The sequence below is a fragment of the Manis pentadactyla genome, chromosome X, assembly GCF_030020395.1.
Source record: "Manis pentadactyla isolate mManPen7 chromosome X, mManPen7.hap1, whole genome shotgun sequence".
Classification (NCBI taxonomy): Eukaryota; Metazoa; Chordata; class Mammalia; order Pholidota; family Manidae; genus Manis; species Manis pentadactyla.
Window position 1 is genome coordinate 75,845,252 of NC_080038.1, and position 20,748 is coordinate 75,865,999.

A 20,748-nucleotide genomic window follows, 5' to 3' on the forward strand; every position below is an offset into this window, starting at 1 on the left:
TTAAATGGTTTAGAAAGTAGCATTTCTAGTACCTCTTCCAAATCACAATATATACTTATGTTATACCACTTATATTTAAGGTCAATCCAGTCAACCTTCATCCCAATTATTTGAGAAGCATCATGATCTAGGAAAGAATACTGAAATATGAATCAAGAGTGTTAGTGATAAATACTAACAAGAATTTTGAAAATAAAATCAAGGTAATTTTATTAAATGTTTAATAGGAACATATAATTTATACAGGAGGAAATAAATATAAGAAACAAAATCATGAAAAATTATTGACCATGGTTTTCCAGGAAATGATGGCAGAGTAGGAGGGAAATGTGGAAACTTCCTCCCATAAACACATGAAAAAAGAAAATACAGCAAATACAACTAAACCTGAAAATGACCTGAAGACTGCAGAATAGACAACCTACACCTGAGGAAGAAGAGAATACAACACAGAAAAGGGTAAAATGGCAAGAGCCAAGATCAAGAGTGGGACTCAAGCCCTGCCCCCACCCCGGCCTATAGTCAGGAGAAAGAGGAACAGAATTGGGAAGAAATAAGAGCCCAGGAGAACTGTGCACACAACCCTGGAGATCTTTCCCTAGATCATGGGCTCACATTACATTGGATTCTGGTAGTTAGAAGGGCTGGACACCAGAGATAAGTCGAATATTCTTGGAGGCTTGGATTCTGGCCATTGTGGAGAATGGGAGTACCCTACCAGTCTGGATACCCAGAGCAGAGGCAGTGGTCTAAAAGACTTGCCAGCAGTGAGAGGGGTGCCAAAGGGGCTATGGTTGGATGGAACTCTCTCCACAGGATAAAGAGCAAGTAGAAGATACCACCCCAGCCCTTCTTTGGCCCAACAGATCAGAAAATCTCAGGAGACCCAGATGATTGATCCCCAAAACTGGCAATGGAGCCCTGAGGCTCCTCCCTCTCTGCACTTCCAGGAGTCAAACCACCCAGCCCAAAAGCATCAGACTTTGCTGCCTGGTAGGAAGAGGGAGATTCTCCCAGCTTCCTTGGCTCTTTTTCAACCCAAGTAAGGAGGTGCCTACACCAGCCCCAAGAGCTTCTCACTCACTGTGGGTGTCCAAGCCCAGTGCTGCACATCCAGCTTTGCAGGATACCAGCCTACACACCCCTTATCCTTGCATCCCTGCCATTGCTGCCATGCCCATAGAGCTCAACAGAGATACTCCTGAGCTGATCACAAAGGAAGAGATCGATGAAGTAAACTGCCCACATAGATGGAAAGTCACCCCACCCACTGCGAAAAAACTGCTGGGACACCCACAAAATAGAACCAGGCACTAGAGAGTAAAACATCTTGAGGTTCTGTGTACCATAGGTGTCAGAGGCCTCCTTCTTTATGATGCCTTCTTCATAAAGCTATTACTCTACAGGCCAGGAAGCATAGCAGAGCCATCTAATACAAAGAAAATAACATCGAAACCCTGTCAAAATGAGCAGGCAATGGAATACATTCTAACAAAACTACAGGAACAGATACCAGAAAGTGGGCTAAATGAAATGGAGATCACCAAACTTCTTGATAAAAATTTTAAAATAAAAGTCACCAATATGCTCACACATTTACAGGAAACTATTCAAGATCTCAGAGAGGACTTCAACAAGGAGATAGAACACCTGCAAAAGAACCACTCAGAGATGATGAATACAGTATCTGGAATAAAACATACAGTGGAGGGATTAAAGAGTAAATTAGTGCAGATAGAGGACATGGTGGATGAGATGGAAATTAGAGAGTAAGAAAAAAACAAGCTGGTGGACAGAAAGAAATAAGTGCCCCTAGGAAAAAATGATAAGAGAGCTATGTGACCAATCCAAATGAAACAATATTTGCATAATAGAGATACCAAAAGGAGAAGATAAAGGCAAATGGAAACCAAGTCTCTTTGAGGAAATATTTGTTGAAACCTTCCCCAATATTGGGAAGGACATAGACACCTAGTCCATGAAAGCACAGAGATCTGCTAGCAAAAGGAACCCCAGGAAGACAACACCAAGACATATAATAAAAATAGCAAAGATCAAGGGTAAGGAGAGGGTTTTGAAAGCATCCAGAGAGAGAAAAAAATGTACTTATAAAGGAAATTCCATCAGGATATCAGCAGACTTCTAAGCAGAAACTCTTCAGGCCAAAAGAGAATGGCATGAAATATTTAATGTACTGAAACAGAAGGACCTCCAGTCAAGAATCCTGTACCCAGTAAGATTATCACTTGAATTTGAAATAGGTATTAAACAATTTCCAGATAAACAAAAGTTGAAGGAATTCACCACCACTAAGACAGCTTTACAGGGTATGTTAAGCAGACTGCTGCAGATGAAAATGTCCTTAAGTCTAAATAGAGTTCACCAGTGAAAATAAATGCACAGTAAAGGTAGTAGGCCAACTAATTATCAAGCAAGTGTGAAATAAAACAAAACAAAAGAATCAAAATCACCTATATACAAAATCAGTCAAGGGAAACACAAAATGTATAGATTATGACACTAATACGAAAAATGTGGAAGAAGAAAAAAATAGAGTACCTTTAGATTGTGTTTGAAATAGAATAATCATCAATTGAAGATAGACTACTATAGATGAATGGATAAAGAAGATGTGGTACATATACACAATGGAATATTATTCAGCTATAAGAAGAAAACAAATCCTACCATTTGTAAAAACATGGATGGAGCTACAGGGTATTATGCTCAGTGAAATAAGCCAGGTGGAGAAAGACATGAACCAAATGATTTCCTTTATCTGTGGAGCAATAGAACAAAGCAAAAACTGAAGGAACAAAGCAGCAGCAGACTCACAGAACCCAAGAATGGACTAAAAGTTGCCAAAGTGAAAGGGACTGGGCAGGGTAGTTGGGAAGGGAGGGAGAAGGGGAATAAGGGGTTTTGCGATTAGCACACATAACATGGGGTGGGGCATGGGGAAGGCAGTATAGCAGAGAGAAGATAAGTAGTGACTCTATAGCATCTTAATATGCTGATAGTGACTGTAATGGTGTATGTGGTGGGGAATTGATAATGGGGGGAATCTAGTAACCACAATGTTGTTCATGTGATTGTATATTAATGATACAAAAAAATTAAAAAACAGGAGACATTTAAGAAAAGAGGGAGAGAGAGAGAGAGAGAGAGAGAGAGAGAGAGAGAGAGAGAGAGAGAGAGAGAGAGAGATCCTTCCATTTGCAAAAGTATGGATGGATCTAGAGGGTATGAAAGCTCAGTGAAATAAGCCAGGTGCAGAAACACACATACACACATACACAAAAGATAGACTTCTATATAGCAAAGAAGCTATCCTTGAACATTTGGTCACCACAAAACTGAAGCAACTGAAGCCTACAGTAAATACACACAAACACACAAAACTAAATAAAAAGAGAAGTCCAATTACAACACTAAAGAAAACCATCAATAAAAGGAAGAGAACATAAAGGAAGAAAAGAACAGTGAGGAAGTATTAAAAAAACAGCCAGAAAAGAATTACTAAAATTAAAATAAGTAGATATCTACCAATAATCATCTTAAAAGTAAAGGGACTGAATGCACCAATCAAAAGACAGAGTGGAAAATGGGTAAGAAATGAGACCCAACTATGCTGCCTACAAGAAACTCATTTGAAACCCAAAGACATAGAATAAAAGTGAAGGGATGGAAAAAGATATTTCATGCAAATAATAGGGATAAAAAGCATGAATAGCAGTACTTATATCAGAAAAATTTGATTTCAATACAAAGAAAGAAACAAGAAAGAAAGAAGTATATTATGTAATGATAAAGGGATCAGTCCAACAAGAGGATATAACCAATATAAATATCTAGCATCCAACATAAGAGCACCTAAATATGTAAAACAAATACTAACAGAATTAAAGAGGAAATAGATTGCAGAGCCTTTATGGTAGGAGAATTTAATACACCACTCAGGTCAACAGACAGATCAATGATACAGAAAATAAATAAGGAACAGAGGCACTGAATACATTAGATCAGATGGATTCAAAATATAGCTAAAGAACACTCCATCCAAAAGCAGCAGGCTACACATTTTTCTCAAGTGCACATGGAATGTTCTCCAGAACAGATCACATACTAGGCCACAAGGAAGCCCTCAATAAATTTAAAAAGATAGAAATTGTATCAAGTAGCTTCTCAGACCACAAAGGTATGAAACTAGAAATAAATTACAAAAAGGAAAGAAAAAAGTCTACAAACATATGGAAGGTAAACAACATGCTTCTAAATAAGCACAGGATCAATGAACAAATTAAAACAGAAATCAAGCCATATATTGAGACAAATTAAAACAAAATCTCAACAGCCCAAATCCTTTGGGATACAGCAGAGGCAATTGAAAGAGGAAAGTACATCACTATACAGGCCTGCCTCAAGAAACAAGAACAATCCAAAATAAACAGTCTAAAATCAAAATTAAAGAAACTAGAAAAAGAATAACTGAAGCCCAAAGTTAGTAGAAGGAGGGACAAAGATCAGAGCAGAAATAAATAAAGAATAAAATAATAGAAAAAAATCAGTGTAAACAGTAGCTGGTTCTTTAAGAAAGTAAACAAAATAGATAAAGCCCTAGCAAGACTTATCAGGAAACAGAGTATACACACGTAAACAGAATCAGAAATGAAAAAGAAATGATCACAATAGATACCACAGTAATGCAAAGAGTTATTAGAGTGTATTATGAAAAATTCTATGCCAATAAATTGGACAACTAAGAAGAAATGGACAACTTTCTAGAAAAATACTACCTTCCAAGACTGACCCAGGAAGAAATAGAAGATCTAAACAGACCAATTATCACAATGAAATTGAATCTGTCATACTAAAACTAACTAAAAAAAAAAAACCCAGGTACAGCTGGCTTCCCAGCCAAATTCTACCAAAGATTTAAAGAAGACATAATATCCATCCTTCCTAAGTATTCCAAACAGTTGAAGAGGAGGAATTACTTCCAAACTCATTCTATGAGGCCAGCATCACTTTAAATCAAAACAAGACATCACAAAAAAGAAAATTACAGACCAATATCCCTGATGAACATAGATACAAAGACCATCAACAAAATATTAGCAAACTGAATTCAAGAACACATCAAAAAGATCATCCATCATGATCCATTGGGATTTATTCCAGGGATGCAACAATAGTGAAATATTCATAAATAAATCAGTATCATACACTACATTAACAAAAAGAAGGATGAAAACAACATGATCATCTCAATAGATGTTGAAAAACCATTTAACAAAATTCAGTTTCCATTCATGATAAATTCTCTCAACAAAATAGATATAGAGGTATGTACCTCAATATAATAAAGGCCATATATGACAATCCCATAGCCAATATCAGACTTAATACCAAAAAGCTGAAATTTTTTCCTCTAAGATGAGGAACAATACAAGGATGCCCACTCACCTCTTTTATTCAACATAGTACTGAAGGTCCTGGCCCTGGCATTCAGAGAGAACAAAGAGATAAAATGTATCCAAATTGGTAAGGAAGTAGTTAAACTGTCACTATTTCTAGATAACATGATATTATACTTAGAAAAACCTAAAGAATTGACCAAAAAACTATGAGAACTAATAAGTGATTTCAGCAAAGTTGCAGGATACCAAATTAATTCACAGAAATCTGTTGCATTCCTATATACTAACAACAAACTATTGGAAAGAGAAATCAGGAAAACAGCTTCACTTATAATTGGATCAAAAAGAATAAAATACCTAGGAATAAACATAACTAAAGAGGTGAAACATCTATACTCAGAAAACTTCAAGAAAAACCCTAATTAGAGAAATTAAAGAAGACACCAACAAATGGAAATCTAGCCTGTTGTCATGGATAGGAAGAATTAATATTGTCAAAATGACCTTTTTGCCCAAAGGAATTTACAGATTCAATAGAATCCCTATCAAAATACCAATAACATTCTTCAATGAACTAGAACAAATAGTTCTAAAATTCATATGGAAGCAAAAAGACCATTAATAGCCAAAGCAATCCTGAGAATAAAGAACAAAGCTGGGGGTTCTATGTTCCCTGACTTCAAGCTCTACTACAAAATACAGTAACCAAAACAATTTGGTACCAGCACAAGAACAGATCCACATATCAATGGAACAGAATAGAGAGCCCAAATATAAACCCACAGATATATGGTCAATTAATATATGATAAAGGAGCCATGAATATACAATGAGGAAAAGACAGCCTCTTTAACAACTAGCTTTGTGAAAACTGGACAGCTACATGTAAGAGAATGAAATTGTATTACTGTCTAACTCCATACAAAAGAGTAAATTTGAAATGGACAAAAGACTTGAATATAATTCACAGAACCAAAAAACTCTTAGAAGTAAACATAGGCAAAAGTCTCTTGGATATAAGCATGAGCAGTTTTTTTTCTGGACAAATGTCCTTGGGCAAGGGAAACAAAATATGAGCAAGTGGGACTACCTCAAACTAAAAAGATTCTGTACAGCAATGGACACCATCAGCAGTACAAAAGCAACCTACAGTATGGTAGAATATATTCATAAACAACTCATCTAACAAGGGATTAACATCCAAAATATATGAAGAACTCATATGCTTAACACCCAAGAAAACCAATAACCTGATTTAAAAATGGGTAGTGGACCTGAAAAGACACTTCTCCAAAGAAGAAATACAAATGGTCCACAGACACATGAAAAGATGCTCCACATCACTACTCACCAAGGAAATGCAAATTAAAACCACAATGAGATACAACATCACATGAGTTGGGATGGCCAACATACAAAAAACAAGAAACAACAAATGCTGGTGAGGATGCAGAGAAATGGGAAGTCTCCTACACTTTTGGTGGGAATGTAATTTGGTGCCACAACTGCAGAAAGCAGTATGGATTTCCTCAAAAACCTAAAAAGAGAAATTGACCCAGGAATTCCACTCCTATGAATTTACCTGAAGAAAGCAATCCCTGATCAAAAAGGCATATGCACCCCTATGTTTATCATTGCCCTGTTTGCAATAGCCAAGAAATGGAAACACTCTAAGTGCCCATTAATAGATGAATGGATAAAGAAGGTGTGGTAAAGATGCACAATGGAATATTACTCAGCCAATAAAAAGACATCCTGCAATTTGCAGCAACATGGACAGATCTAGAGGGTTTTATGCTTGCTCAAATAAGCCAGGCACAGAAAGATAAATACCACATGATTTCACTTATTTGTGGAATATAAAAACAAAACAAAGCAGAAGGAAAAAAATAACAGTAGACTCATAGACACTGAGAAGTGAGAAGTGACTAGTGGTTACCAATGAGGAGCAGATGGTGTTTGAGGGGGCAGGGGGCTAAAGGGGTACAATAATTTCCAATCACAACATAAGTTGATCATGGGAACTGCTGAACCACTGTGATGTACATTAGAAACCAACATAAGATTGTTTATTAATGATACTTTCATAGAAAAAAATTGACCATGGTTAGTAATCAAAGCAACTCTATATAATTTCTCATCTAATAATACAGTAAAACATATATAAATTACAGAAATACATAATATATAAATTTCATATGTATTATATATGTAAGATAATTTACATAGAAATAAAATGCATATGTTTATCTTATATAGAACTGTTGCAGTTTCAGGGACACTGGTACATTTATTTATGACTGATTACATTAATGGAACAGCAAAAATGGTTTAAACTTCCTCTGGACCCATGTGGGACTATGTAGGAAGAGTCAAAAATATGACAGTAGTATTTGACTCAATAATCCCATGACTAGAAATGTAAAAAATAACAGAAGAGAGTAGGGATTAAAGATGGCAGTGTGAGAGGTGAGACAGAGGCCTCTTCCTAAAACTGCATATAATACGAAAATATACTTAATACAACAAATCCTGAAAGAGCAACAGGGAAGAGGGCTGTGCCAGACTACATACACCTGGAGAAAAGAGCAGACCTCATGGAACACGGTAATGTACCAAAGCCGTGACCCAGCAGGACCCAAGCCCTTCCCCCACCCCAGCTCACTGGCAGGAGGAAGAGAAATGAAGCATGGAGGGAGTGGAGGCCTGGGACTGCTGAACACCTAGCTCTGGAGATCTGCTCTGGGATCACAAACCTATATTGAGTGGTGCTCTGGTGATTTGGGGGTGGGGGTGGAAAGCTAAGACAGGTAGAATACCTGGAGAGACTAAGATTCCAGCTGCTTGTGGAAAACACAGATCCATATCTGGCTACTCTGGGATAAAAGAAAGGTTGGGAGTCTGAGATATTTCTTATCACTGAGAGGGATGCTAAAGGGGCAAGGATTGCACAGAGCTTAATGCTCAAGAGAAAGGACAGGTAGACAAAATTGTCCAGGTGCACTCTGCCCATAAGTTTGGGAATTTTAATGATCTTCAGGCGCTCCAGCTCCTTGGCTGGCTATACAGCTCCATGGCCCCTACTGTGAAAGGCAGCCTGCTGTGCCTTCCTCCTGACCAGCCAGCACCTGGTTCACTAACTGGCAAACCCTGCCCTGGCATCAGGCCAGCCAGATGGAAACCCCACCTACAGCAGTTACAAACGCAAAGCATAGAGTCATACCTGTGTGCTTGACCCTTTGGTTCTGGCAGTGGAGACAGGCATAGCATCTGGGAAGCAGGAAACAGCTCTTTCCTCCCCCCAGGCACCAACACCTCTCCCCTGTGAGCACTGACATTGCTCCAGGGGATGAGCAGCTCCAGAGATTAGAGCTCCTGGGCACCAGAGGGTGCCACATACAGATATGAAAAATCAAAGGAACCTGGTTCAAAGCAAAATCATAAATACATCAAAGAGTCAAATGAAACAGATCTCATGAATCTTCCTAAAGGAGATTTCAAAATGAAATTGTAAACATGCACATGGAGGTAAAGAAAAATATTCAAGAACTTAGGAATGAATTCTGGTCAGATATCCAAACATTTTGGAACACAGTATCAGAAATAAAAGGTACAATGGAAGGTTTTATAAGCAGATTAGATATTGTTGAGGAGACGATAAATGAAATAGAAATTAGAGAAGAGGAATACAAAGAAGCTGAGGCACAGAGAGAAAAAAGGATCTGTAGTAATGAAAGAATATTGAGAGAACTGTGTAACCAATCCAAATGGAACAATGTTTGTCTTATAGGGGTACCAGAAGAAGAAGAGAGAGAAAAAGGGATAGAAATTGTCTTTGAGGAGGTAATTGCTGAAAACTTCCCCAATCTGGGGAAGGAGATAGTCTCTCAGGCCATGGAAGTGCACAGATCTCCAAACACAAGGGACCCAAGGAAGACAACATCAAAACATATAGTAATTAAAATGGCAAAGATAAAAGATAAAGACAGACTATTAAAAGCAGCCACAGAGAAATAAGATCACATAGAAAAGGAAGCCCATCAGGCTATCATCAGACTTCTCAGCAGAAGCCTTACAGGCCAGAAGGGAGTGGCATGATATATTAAATGCAATGAAGCAGAAGGGACTCAAACCAAGAATACCTCATCAAGCAAGACTATGTTTTAAATTTGAAGGAGGGATTAAACAATTTCCAGATAAACAAAAGCTGAGAGAATTTACCTCCCACAAGTCATCTCTGCAGTGTATTTTGGAGGAACTGCTATAGATGGAAGTGTCCCTAAGTTTTTGATAGCTGCCACCAGAGGTAACAAAACCATATTGCAATACAGGCCTACCTCAGGAAAGAAGAACAATCCCATATGAACAGCCTAAACTCCCAGTTAATGAAACTAGTAAAAGAAGAACAAATGAGGCCCAAAGTCAGTAGAAGGAAGGACATAATAAAGATTGGAGCAGTAAAGAAAGCAGAACAGTTAATTACTAAGCAAATGCAAAATTAAATCAACTACTCCCAAAGTCAATCAACAGAGAGACAAAGAGTACAGAATATGATACCTAATATATAAAGAATAGAGGAGGAAGAAAAAGGAGGATAAAAAAAATCTTTAGATTGTGTTTGTAATAGCATACTAAGTGAGTGAAGTTAAACTCTTAGATAGTAAGGAAGTTAACCTTGAACATTTGGTAACCATGAATCCAAAGCCTTCAATGGCAGTAAGTACATATGTATTGATAATAACCCTAAATGTAAATGGTCTAAATGCACCCATCAAAAGATGCAGATTCACTTAATGGATAAAAAAACAAGACCCAACTATATGCTGCCTACAAAAGACTCACTTTAAACCCAAAGATATACACGGACTAAAAGTGAAGGGATGGAAAAAGATACTTCATGCAACTAATAGGGAGAAAAAAGCAGGAGTTGCAGTACTTTTATCAGACAAAATAGACTTCAAAACAAAGAAAGTCACAAGAGACAAAGAAGGACATTACATAATGATAAAGGGTTCACTCCAGCAAGAGGATATAACCATTATAAATATCTAAGCACCCAACACAGAAGCAGCTAGATATATGAAACAAATACTAACAGAATTAAAAGGGGAAATAGAATGCAATGCATTCATTCTATGAGACTTCAACACTCCATTTACTCCAAAGTACAGATCAACCAGACAGAAAATAAGTAAGGAGGCAGAGGGACTAAACAACACGTTAGAACAGATGGACCTAACAGACATGTATGGAACTCTACACCCCAAAGCAGCAGAATACACATTCTTCTCAAGTGCACATGGAACATGTTCAATAATACATCATATACTAGGCCACAAAAAGAGCCTCAGTAAATTTAAAATGATTGAAATTGTACCAAACAGAATCTCAGACCACAAAGGTATGAAACTAGAAATAAATTACACAAAGAAAATGAAAAATCCCACAATCACATGGAGGCTTCACAACATGCCCTAAATAACCAACAGATCAATGGCCAAACAAAAACAGAGATCAAGCAATATGTGGAGACAAATGACAACAATAATTCAACACTGCAAAATCTGTGGGACACAGCGAAGGCCATGCTAAGAGGGACGTATATTGCAATACAGGCCTACCTCAGGAAAGAATACCATATGAACAGCCTAAACTCCAAATTAATGAAACTAGTAAAAGAAGAACAAATGAGGCCCAAAGTCAGTAGAAGGAAGGACATAATAAAGATTGGAGCAGAAATAAATAAAATTGAGAAGCATAAAACAAAAGAAAGAATCAATGGAATCAAGAGCTGGTTCTTTGAGAAAATAAACAAAATAGATAAACCCCTAGCCAGACTTATCAAGAAAAAAGGATAGTCTACACACATAAACAGAATAAGAAATGAGAAAGGAAAAATCACAATAGACACCTCAGAAATACAAATAATTATTAGAGAATACTATGAAAAATTATATGCTAAAATACTGGGTAACCTAGAATAAATAGACAACTTTCTAGAAAAAGGCAAACTTCCAAGTCTGACCCAGAAAGAAAGAGAAAATCTGAACAGACCAATTACCAGTCACAAAATTGAATTGGTAATCAAAAATCTACCTATGAACAAAAAACGTGGAAAAGATGGCTTAACCGCAGAATTTTATCAAATATTTCATGAAGATGTAATACCCATGCTCCTTAAAATTTTCCAAAAAGTTGAAGAAGAGGGAATACTTCCAAACTCATTCTATGAGGCCAGCATCACTCCAATACCAAAACCAGGCAAAACACGACAAAAAAAAAAAAAGAAAGTTACAGAGCACTAGATGCAAAAATACTCAACAAAATATTAGCAAATAGAATTCAAAAATATATCAAAAAGATCATCCACCATGATCAAGTAGGATTTATTCCACAGATGCAAGGATGGTACATTAGAAAATCCATCAACATCATGCACCACATCAACAAAAGAAGGACAAAAACCACATGATCATCTCCATAGATGCCAAAAAAGCATTTGAGAGAATTCAAAATCCATTCATGATATAAACTCTTAACAAAATGGCCATAGAGGGCCAGTACCTCACATTATAAAGCCCATATATGACAAGCCCATATCCAACATCATACTTAACTGCAAGAAGCTGAAAGCCTTTTCTTTAAGATTGTGAACAAGACAAGGATGCCCACTCTCTCCACTTTTATCCAAGATAGTTCTGAAGGCCCTCACCACAGCAAATAGATAACACAAAGAAATAAAGGGCATCCAGTTTGGTAAGGAAGAAGTTAAACTGTCACTGTTCATAGATGACATAATATTGTACCTAAAAAACCCTAAAGAGTCCACCCCAAAACTGCTAGCTCTAATATCTGAATTAAGCTAAGTTGCAGGATACAAAATTAATACACAGAAATCAGTTGCATTCCTATACACTAATGATGAACTAGTAGAAATAGAAATCAGGAAAACAATACCATTAACAATTGCATCAAAAAGAGTAAAATACAAAGGACTAAACCTAACCAAGGAAGTGAAAGAACTACACTCTGAGAACTACAAGACACTCATGAGAGATAAAGAAGACACCAATAAATGGAAACACATCCCGTGCTCATGGATATGAATAATTCATATTGGCAAAATGGCCATCCTGCCTAAAGTAATCTACAGATTCAATGCAATTCCTATCAAAATGCCAAAAGCATTATTTAATGAACTGGAGCAAATCATTCTAAAATTCATATGGAACCATGAAAGACCCCGAATAGCCAAAACCATCATGAGAAGGAAGAATAAAGCTGGGAGGATTATGCTCCCCAACTTCAAGCTGTACTACAAAGCCACAGTAATCAAGACAATTTGGAACTGGCACAAGAACAGACCCATAGACCAATGGAAGAGAATAGAGAGGTTAGAAATAAACCCATCCATATATGGTCAATTAATATATGATAAAGGAGCTATGGACATACAATGGGGAAATGACAGCCTCTTCAACAACTGGTGTTGGCAAAACTGGACAGCTACATGCAAGAGATCAGGGAAATACAAATTAATACAACAATGAGATATCACCTCACACCAGTAATGATGGTCAGCATCGAAAAGACTAAAAACAACAAATGCTGTCGAAGATGCAGAGAAAGGGGAACCCTCCTACACTGCTGGTGGGAATGTAAGCTAGTTCAAGTATTGTGGTGAGTAATATGGAGGTTCCACAAAAAACTAAAAGTAGAAATACCATTTGACCCAGGAATCCCACTCCTAGGAATTTACCCAAAGAATACAAGTTCTCAAATTCAAAAAGACATATGCACCCCTATGTTTATCACAGCACTATTTATGATAGCGAAGATATGGAAGCCACCTAAGTGTCCCTTAGTAGATGAATGGATAAAGAAGAAGTGGTACATATACAAGAAACAAATTGTACCATTTGCAACAACATGGTTGGAGCCAAAAGATATTATGCTCAGTGAAATAAGCCAGGTGGAGAAAGGCAAGTGCCAAATGATTTCCCTCGTTTGTGGAGTATAACAACAAAGTGAAAATGATGGAACAATACAGCAGGGGACTCACAGACTCCAAGAAGGGACTATCGGTTACCAAAGGGGATGGATGTGGGAGGGCGAGTGGGGAGGGAGGGAGAAGGGGATTGAAGGGTACATGTTTAGTACATGTGTGGGGAGTCACAGGGATGACAGTGTAGCAAAGAGTAGGCAAATAGTGAATCTGTGGTATCTGACTACACTGATGGACAGTAACTGCAGTGGGGTATTGGTGGGGACTTGATAATATGGGTGAATGTAGTAACCACATTGTTTTTCATGTGAAACATTGTATGTGTATACACATACATAAGGGTGTATATCAATAATACTTTAAAAAAACTCAAAAAAAATAACAGAAGAAATTGGTGCAGCCAATGTGGAAAGTGTTATGGAGGTTCGTCAAAAAGCTAAAAATTGAAATACCATATTACCCAATAATTCCACTTTTAGGAATTTACAGGAAGAAAACAAAATTCCTGTTATTCAAAAGATACATGCACTGCTATCTTTATTGCCACATTATTTACAATAGCAAAGATATGGAAACAAACAAAGTGTCCATCAATAGATAAATGGATAAAGATGAAGTGGTACATATACAAAATGGAATATATTATTTGGCCATAAAAAAGAAATAAATCCTGCCATTTGTGACAACATAGATGGATCTAAGGGGTATTATGCTAAGTGAAATAAGCCAGGTGGAGAAACTACCGTATTATTTCACTTATATATGGAATCTAAAAACAAATTAAAACAAAATGAGCAAAACAAAAGTGGACTCATAGACACTGAGAAGTGACTGGAGATTACCATGGGGGAGGGGATGGAGTGTATGGGTGGGGAAGGTGAGAGGATAAGTGGCACAAAAATTCTCAACCATAATGTAAATTGGTCACAGGGATGGTAGTACAGCATGGAGAATATAGGCAATGATTTGGTACCATCTTCCTATGTTGGATGATTATGACTGCACTAGTGGGGGTGAGGATTTAATAATGTGGGTAACTGTTGAATTATTGTGTAATATACATGAAACCAATATAAGATTGTATATCAACTCTACTTAAATAAAAATAATCATAAGTGTGATAAAAAATAGCAGAAGAAGCAAGTTTTAGACACACTGATGATGACTGCCATATTCTATAAGAGAAATACTTTGAAATTAAACCAAATGCATCAAATTAAAAGAATGGTTTAGAAAAATACAAAGCAGAATAGTATATGTTCACTGAAATTATAATTATGAAATCTTGTGGATTGGCAAGTTTACGCAACAGTGTTAAGAAAAAGGAATAGTAAATACTATGGGATTGCAACTAAGTAAAACTGTGTTTGTGGACAATTAATAGACAGTAATATGCAAATGTGAAAATACTTGTATTAGTGTGGTAGAATATGGGGTGACTATAAATATTTTAAACATGCCTTTGTGTTTTTATATTATATTTTCAATTTTAAAAGTCCTAGCTATTAATATAGTTGTGATACCTTAGGGTTATAATGTAACATTGCTAGGACTTGGATCTTACACAAATGCTGGTAGTTAGATTAGCATTCCGTACTTCTCATCTTTCAGTGAACATTAGGATCACCCAGGGAATCTGTTGACTCCATCTCAGACTTTGTCTTGGTAGGCCTGGTGTGAAGTCTAGGAACCTTCAGTTTTAATAAGAAGTAATAAAAATGATATCCAGGTTCCCTTACACTTAAGACATTCTGTGTTTTGGTGTGATCCTTAACGCAGCAGTAACTATCTATAATTAATAGATAAGTAAAATTTTACTTACTATTTTTCTATTTTATTCTTCAGCCTGAAGCAAAGTGGATTCATAAGCTGCTTTAAATAACTGAGATCTTGGTTTCACAGAATAGCCTTACTCTAGTAAACACTAGCTACTAAAACTAGCCTTTCTACTTCTGTGGAACTGTATTATATAAAATCAAGTCCTGCATGAGTGCCGTGAGCTGAATATTTGCATGTAATTTATAGAGGTGATTTTTAGATTGTGTGCTTTATTTGTTAAATGCTTGAACTACTGACTCCAAAATACTGTAGTATTTTACACCATGAAGCTTCAATTTCTGAGTTTAGGTTGTAAATTAGCAATCTTCCTTTGGATACACTTATCATGTTTTGTTAAATTTCCCATTTACTTAAGGATTAAGAAAAAGTAACAGAGAATGGGGGGAAGGAACAAATTCTTTTCCACCCTTAAAAGAAATAGAAAGCCATATGTACATAATAATACCCACCTCCCACATACATATACAAAGTTCTCAATGTAATCATTTAACTTTAGAAATTTTTTTTAGTTTATTACTTTTTAAATGATAAAATGCAAGTATCCCTGGAAGACTAACACCTATTTATCAATTACTTTTAGTTATTGCCGTGAATATGCTTGTCACATTCTTTCCTGAAAGCAAGAAAGAGGTGTGGAAGTAGAGATGATAGATGATGCAGAGATATGAGATAGATATAGATACAGACAATAGAGATAGATTAACTGAAAAATACTTCTGAAACAGTTGGTAAATTGCAGCTACATTGTTCACCCTCCACCATAGATGTTACTCTGACCCTTTCCCCTAGAACTCTAGGAATCAAAACCTAAGCCATGAGAAGTATAAAGTACTTATTAAGGTAAACACTGGTGATGGGTAAAGGAGAAAGGGAGCAGAAGTAGGTGGGGAGATCCTTCAGACTACCATGCAATTGTGGCCCATGTAAAAGCAGAAATGAAATAAAGGGGAGCTGATTAGGAAGAGCCTCAGACTATGCTACAGCTTAGAGAAAGTCTCAACCAGGCCAATGAGGAACCCTGAGAAAAGAGTCCTCTATAGAGGTGTCTGTGTTGGGTAGACATAACCTGGCCTTAGTACCCCCATGATGCTAAATCATTGGCTGGGAGCAATCAAGTGAGAGTTTGGCCCCAGCTTGCCCACTGGTAGATCTTAAGTTTGCAGAAGCTAGAAGTGACTACACTCCTTACATCAGGATGTCTCTTGAAGTGAGATATGAACAGCAAACTCCCATAACTGTCACTACACATATCCACTTCTCTATCTGTATTTACTCCTCCAAAATTTCCATGGACTTCTTTTCCTTTGGGGAAACTAAAAAGAGCAGAGATAGTGGAAAATACGATACCTCCATCACTCCAGTTAATCCTGTGGCCACAATTAGCCTCCTATGCTCTAAATTCTAAACTACCCTTGTCCTCAGCTATCACTTCTACAGGGCTTGATGCCTTACCTAGTTGTATGATCCCCAACTTCATTCTTGAGGGGTCTGAGCCCCTAGTAATCACACCTTCTTCAAACTCCATTCACAGTTATGGGCATCACCAAGAGATGCCCAAGTGGATCATGTGGCTTCCATAGCTATCCAATCCTTCCCACACTGTGAAAAGTAACTCTGCCTCCTCCTTCTCATCAGGTTAAATTACCCTCTTCAAGATGTTGATTCTTTGTCACAACAGCTCGCCTCTAGGTATAGGGAATCCAAAGTGCCTTTTCAGCAGCCATAACTTATACTTCACTGTTACTATTGCTTTATCCCCTGGCAAGACTATGTACCTCTTTTGGGATCAGGACCTATAACTACAGCAGCCAGAGCAGATGTAACAATAACACAAGTTCCCAGTGAGACACTGGAAGTAACTGGCAAGTGAGGCCACTCCTGAGTGTATCCCTTGGTTTCTGGGCACATGAGTTCTTCCTATTGAAGACACAATATCATATGGAAGTCTCTGATTTAATGCATTTACTGACACCTGATCAGGATGGCACCTGATCTTCTAAAATATTGAATCCAAACTAATTCTTCTTCCTTCAGTAAGCCATTCAAACTTTCTCTGAGGTCAGCTATTTTTGCAGAGTGCAATACGTAATATGAACACTGGATCTCAGCGTCAGAAGCCCACCCATACCTCCTTTGCTGTGAACTGGATCCCCTGGCCAGATGCTCTACTCCAAGTCCACCCCTGAATGTGGCTGTAATATAGGTGCCATCCGTTTTCAGCTTGAACACACATTCCAAGCCAGCCTATTTATAAACCAGGTTCAGTCTTTCCCTCTTCATTCATATATCCTTAGGCACAAGCTGAGGGAGGGCGCTGGTGCAACTATGTTGGATGATGTGAGTATCTCTGTTACCTGTTCATACAGCTTACTTATACTGTCTGGTCCTGCTTGGACTTGATCCGAGAATGACCATGTCCATTTTATGATAGACAGATGCTGGGGGACTGTCTGATTTTTTGACTTGGTAGGTCCAACAGAACCTGGGTTAAAATTAGCAGTTCTGGATGCATGGTCATTTGGTGTCCCATGGTATAGCATTTTGTCTCTATTATAGCCCAGTACCATTTCAAGCGCTCTCTCTCAAAAGGCACATAATTTTCTCCAATAGATGGCATAGCCTTGCTCCAGAATTTCATGGGGCCTGCATTGAGATTCTCACACTAGCGCCTGTCATAAACTCCACCTTGCTTTGCCTTACTGATACCTCCAAAGTATAGTGTCTCCTTGATTATGTAATATAGGCATCAGGGCTCCTGACACCACAACCTTCATTTGATTCCAAACCCTTTCCTGTTTCCAGTCCCCACTGAAATATAGCAGCCTTTAGTCTCACCCAGTGAGTGAAATGAAGCAGTTTTCTTAAAGTGTGGAATATGTTGCTCCAGAGTCCAGTGAAGCCCACCAGACATTGTGTTTCCTTCTATGCAGTAGTAAATGCAAGAAGCTACACATTTTCTTTTCTGTAGAGGGTACATCTCAATGTGCCCTTGTCCACTGGATTCCTAAAAATGTACTGAAGTGGCAACTTACTGAATATTTTTAGGTTTTATCTTCCATTCTCTGGAATACATGTGCCTTAATAAAATCTTTCAGCATATTATTCACCTTTTTGATTATCCTGCCTTATCAACAAAATATAATCAATGTAATGGATCAGTGTGATATTTTGTGGTATATTCCAGAATTTTTTGAACTGTATAATAAAGAATGGGAAGCATAACACAGCCAAGAGCAAAACTGTAAATGAATACTGTTGTCTGTCACATGTGAACATGAAATTTTTCTGTTCCTTTTTTCTGATTGGATAGAAAATAATTCATTGCCCAAATCAGTACACCTGAAGTCTTACTAACCTTGATGTGACTGATGTCAATATCTCTCCTCAGATTTGGTAAGTTTTCAGACATTATATTTTTAAATAAGATTTTGCTTTCTCTCTTTTGCTTCTGGGACTCCCATAATATAAATATTTTACTTGATGCTGTCCTAGACTTCACAAAGACTTTCTTTCATTTTTTTCTCCTATCACTGTATAATTTTAAATGATCTGTCTTCAAGTTCACAGATTCTTTCTTTTGCTTCAAGTCTGAAGTTGGTGTTCCCCATTGGATTTTTATTCCTTCAATTCATTGTATCCTTCAGCTCTGGCCTTTCTATTTGGTTCTTGTTTATAATTTATTTGTTGAACTTCTCATTTTGTTCATGCATTGTTTTCCTGATTTTGTGGAGTTGTTCATCTGTGTTCTTTTACAGCTTACTGAGCTTCTTTAAAGCAATTATTTTGAATTCTTTACCCAGAAATTTGTAGATTATTTTCTTGAGGGTAAGATACTGGAAAATAATTGTGTTCCTTTTACGTCATTTTTTTATTTTTGTGTTTTTGTAGAATTGTATTGATTTATACACATTTGATGGAACAGTCATCTCTTTCAGATTTTATGGACTAGCTTCAGTGGTGAAAGTCCATCACCTGTGGGAGAGTGTGACTACTAGTTGGGTAGGGTGTAGTAGTTCTGGCTCTGAGGAAAGCCTAGTATCTGTCTCTGTGCAGCTAGCAACTGAGGCTAGCATTGGCCAGTTTGAAGATGTCCTTAATGTGCAAGGATGAGGATGTCTGCAGTGGCAGCAAGAGCTCTTGTGGTCTTTAGTGGTGAAGGCTTCTGGGGTCTTCCTCATCTTTTTTTTCTCCCACAAGAGATGTCATGGTCAACAGCATCCCTCTTGAGACTGGATCTGGATCACAGTAGTGGTGAAACTGGTTTCTGTTATGCAGGAACACATCTAGAAGCCACAGAGCCAGGATGTGAAATGAAGATATTTATGGAGTGACATCAGTTTCAGGGTCCAGGATACCAGCTACCTTGCAGTAGTGATTGCTGCAGTGATTGAGATGTGGGTGTGTGCTGAGCAGCCATGGAGTCAAGGTCCATAGCATGAGTGCACATTGAAAGACAGCAGCTCTGGGCCCATGGAAGTGGAAAGCTTGCTGCAGTGGTGGCTCTGGTTCCTGAAGCACAGGCATAAGTAGTTGTGGAGCTTGCATCTGGAGCACCAGTCCATGTAGAGTGGCTGCAGTGCTGGGTTCTAGAGTGTGGGCATGCATGGAGTGGCCACAGAGGTAGATTCTGAAGTGTGGACACATGTGGAACAGCTGTGGCTCTGGAGTTTAGGACATGTACAGTGGCAGCCCTGGTACAAGGCAGTGCAACAGTAACTCCTTCTGGGGATGAACAGTAGTGTATCCTTCTTTCGAGAATCAGCAGGGCCATGGATGTTGGTTATTTTAGTGGTGAAAGCTGCCAGTGTCATATGTGGAGCAGGCCAGTGGGGTTCACTCTAGTGAACATTACAGGGTCATCCACCATAAGAACTATGGTGAGGTGACAAGTGTCGTGGGGGCTGTTGAGGTCCTCAGCAGCAAAGGCTACCAGAGCCCTCCACAGAGCAAGCCCCTGGGGAATGTGATAGCACCCACTGCATGGCTGATACCCATAGCCCTCATCCTCCTTTGTTCCTAGCCATCTCCATACATCTTAGCGAAGTTCATATCCCTGTGGTCCTTTATATGTGGTTATTCTCCTTTTTTTTTTGCTCCACTGTTTTGCTTCAGGTTCTAATTTGGGCTCTTGAGCCCTCCCAAGGTTATCCATTCATGGATAGCTATCTAATTGTTTTTATTGTGGGGGTGTGAAGACTAATATCTCCTATTCTGCCATCTTCCTGATGTCACTCCCCTTAGCATCTTTATCCCTGTCTCTATTATCTACTCAGGCACTTCAACTTTACTCATCATGATTTGTCATTTTCTACAGATTTCTTAAACCATCCTAGCAGCCAGTTTTCCGTATTTCCTGTGTTCCTTGCCAGAAAGTTGTATCCTGTTTCTCAAGAAAGTATTCCTAATTAAAAGAGTTCTTACTTATTTAAGTTTATGTTCTAGCCTCCTCTATCATGCACCTTCAAAATATAATCCCAGCCAAAT

The 20,748-nt window shown here is 37.9% G+C and overlaps 1 protein-coding gene across 1 annotated transcript in view; it reads left to right on the top strand.

Moving 5' to 3' along the window:
- CYLC1 (cylicin 1) overlaps positions 1 to 20,748 on the top strand; it is a 68,729-nt gene that overhangs the window by 46,327 nt on the left and 1,654 nt on the right. The window contains 1 exon segment of the mRNA XM_057495361.1: positions 19,153 to 19,263. Coding sequence (XP_057351344.1) covers positions 19,153 to 19,263 — 111 coding nt within the window.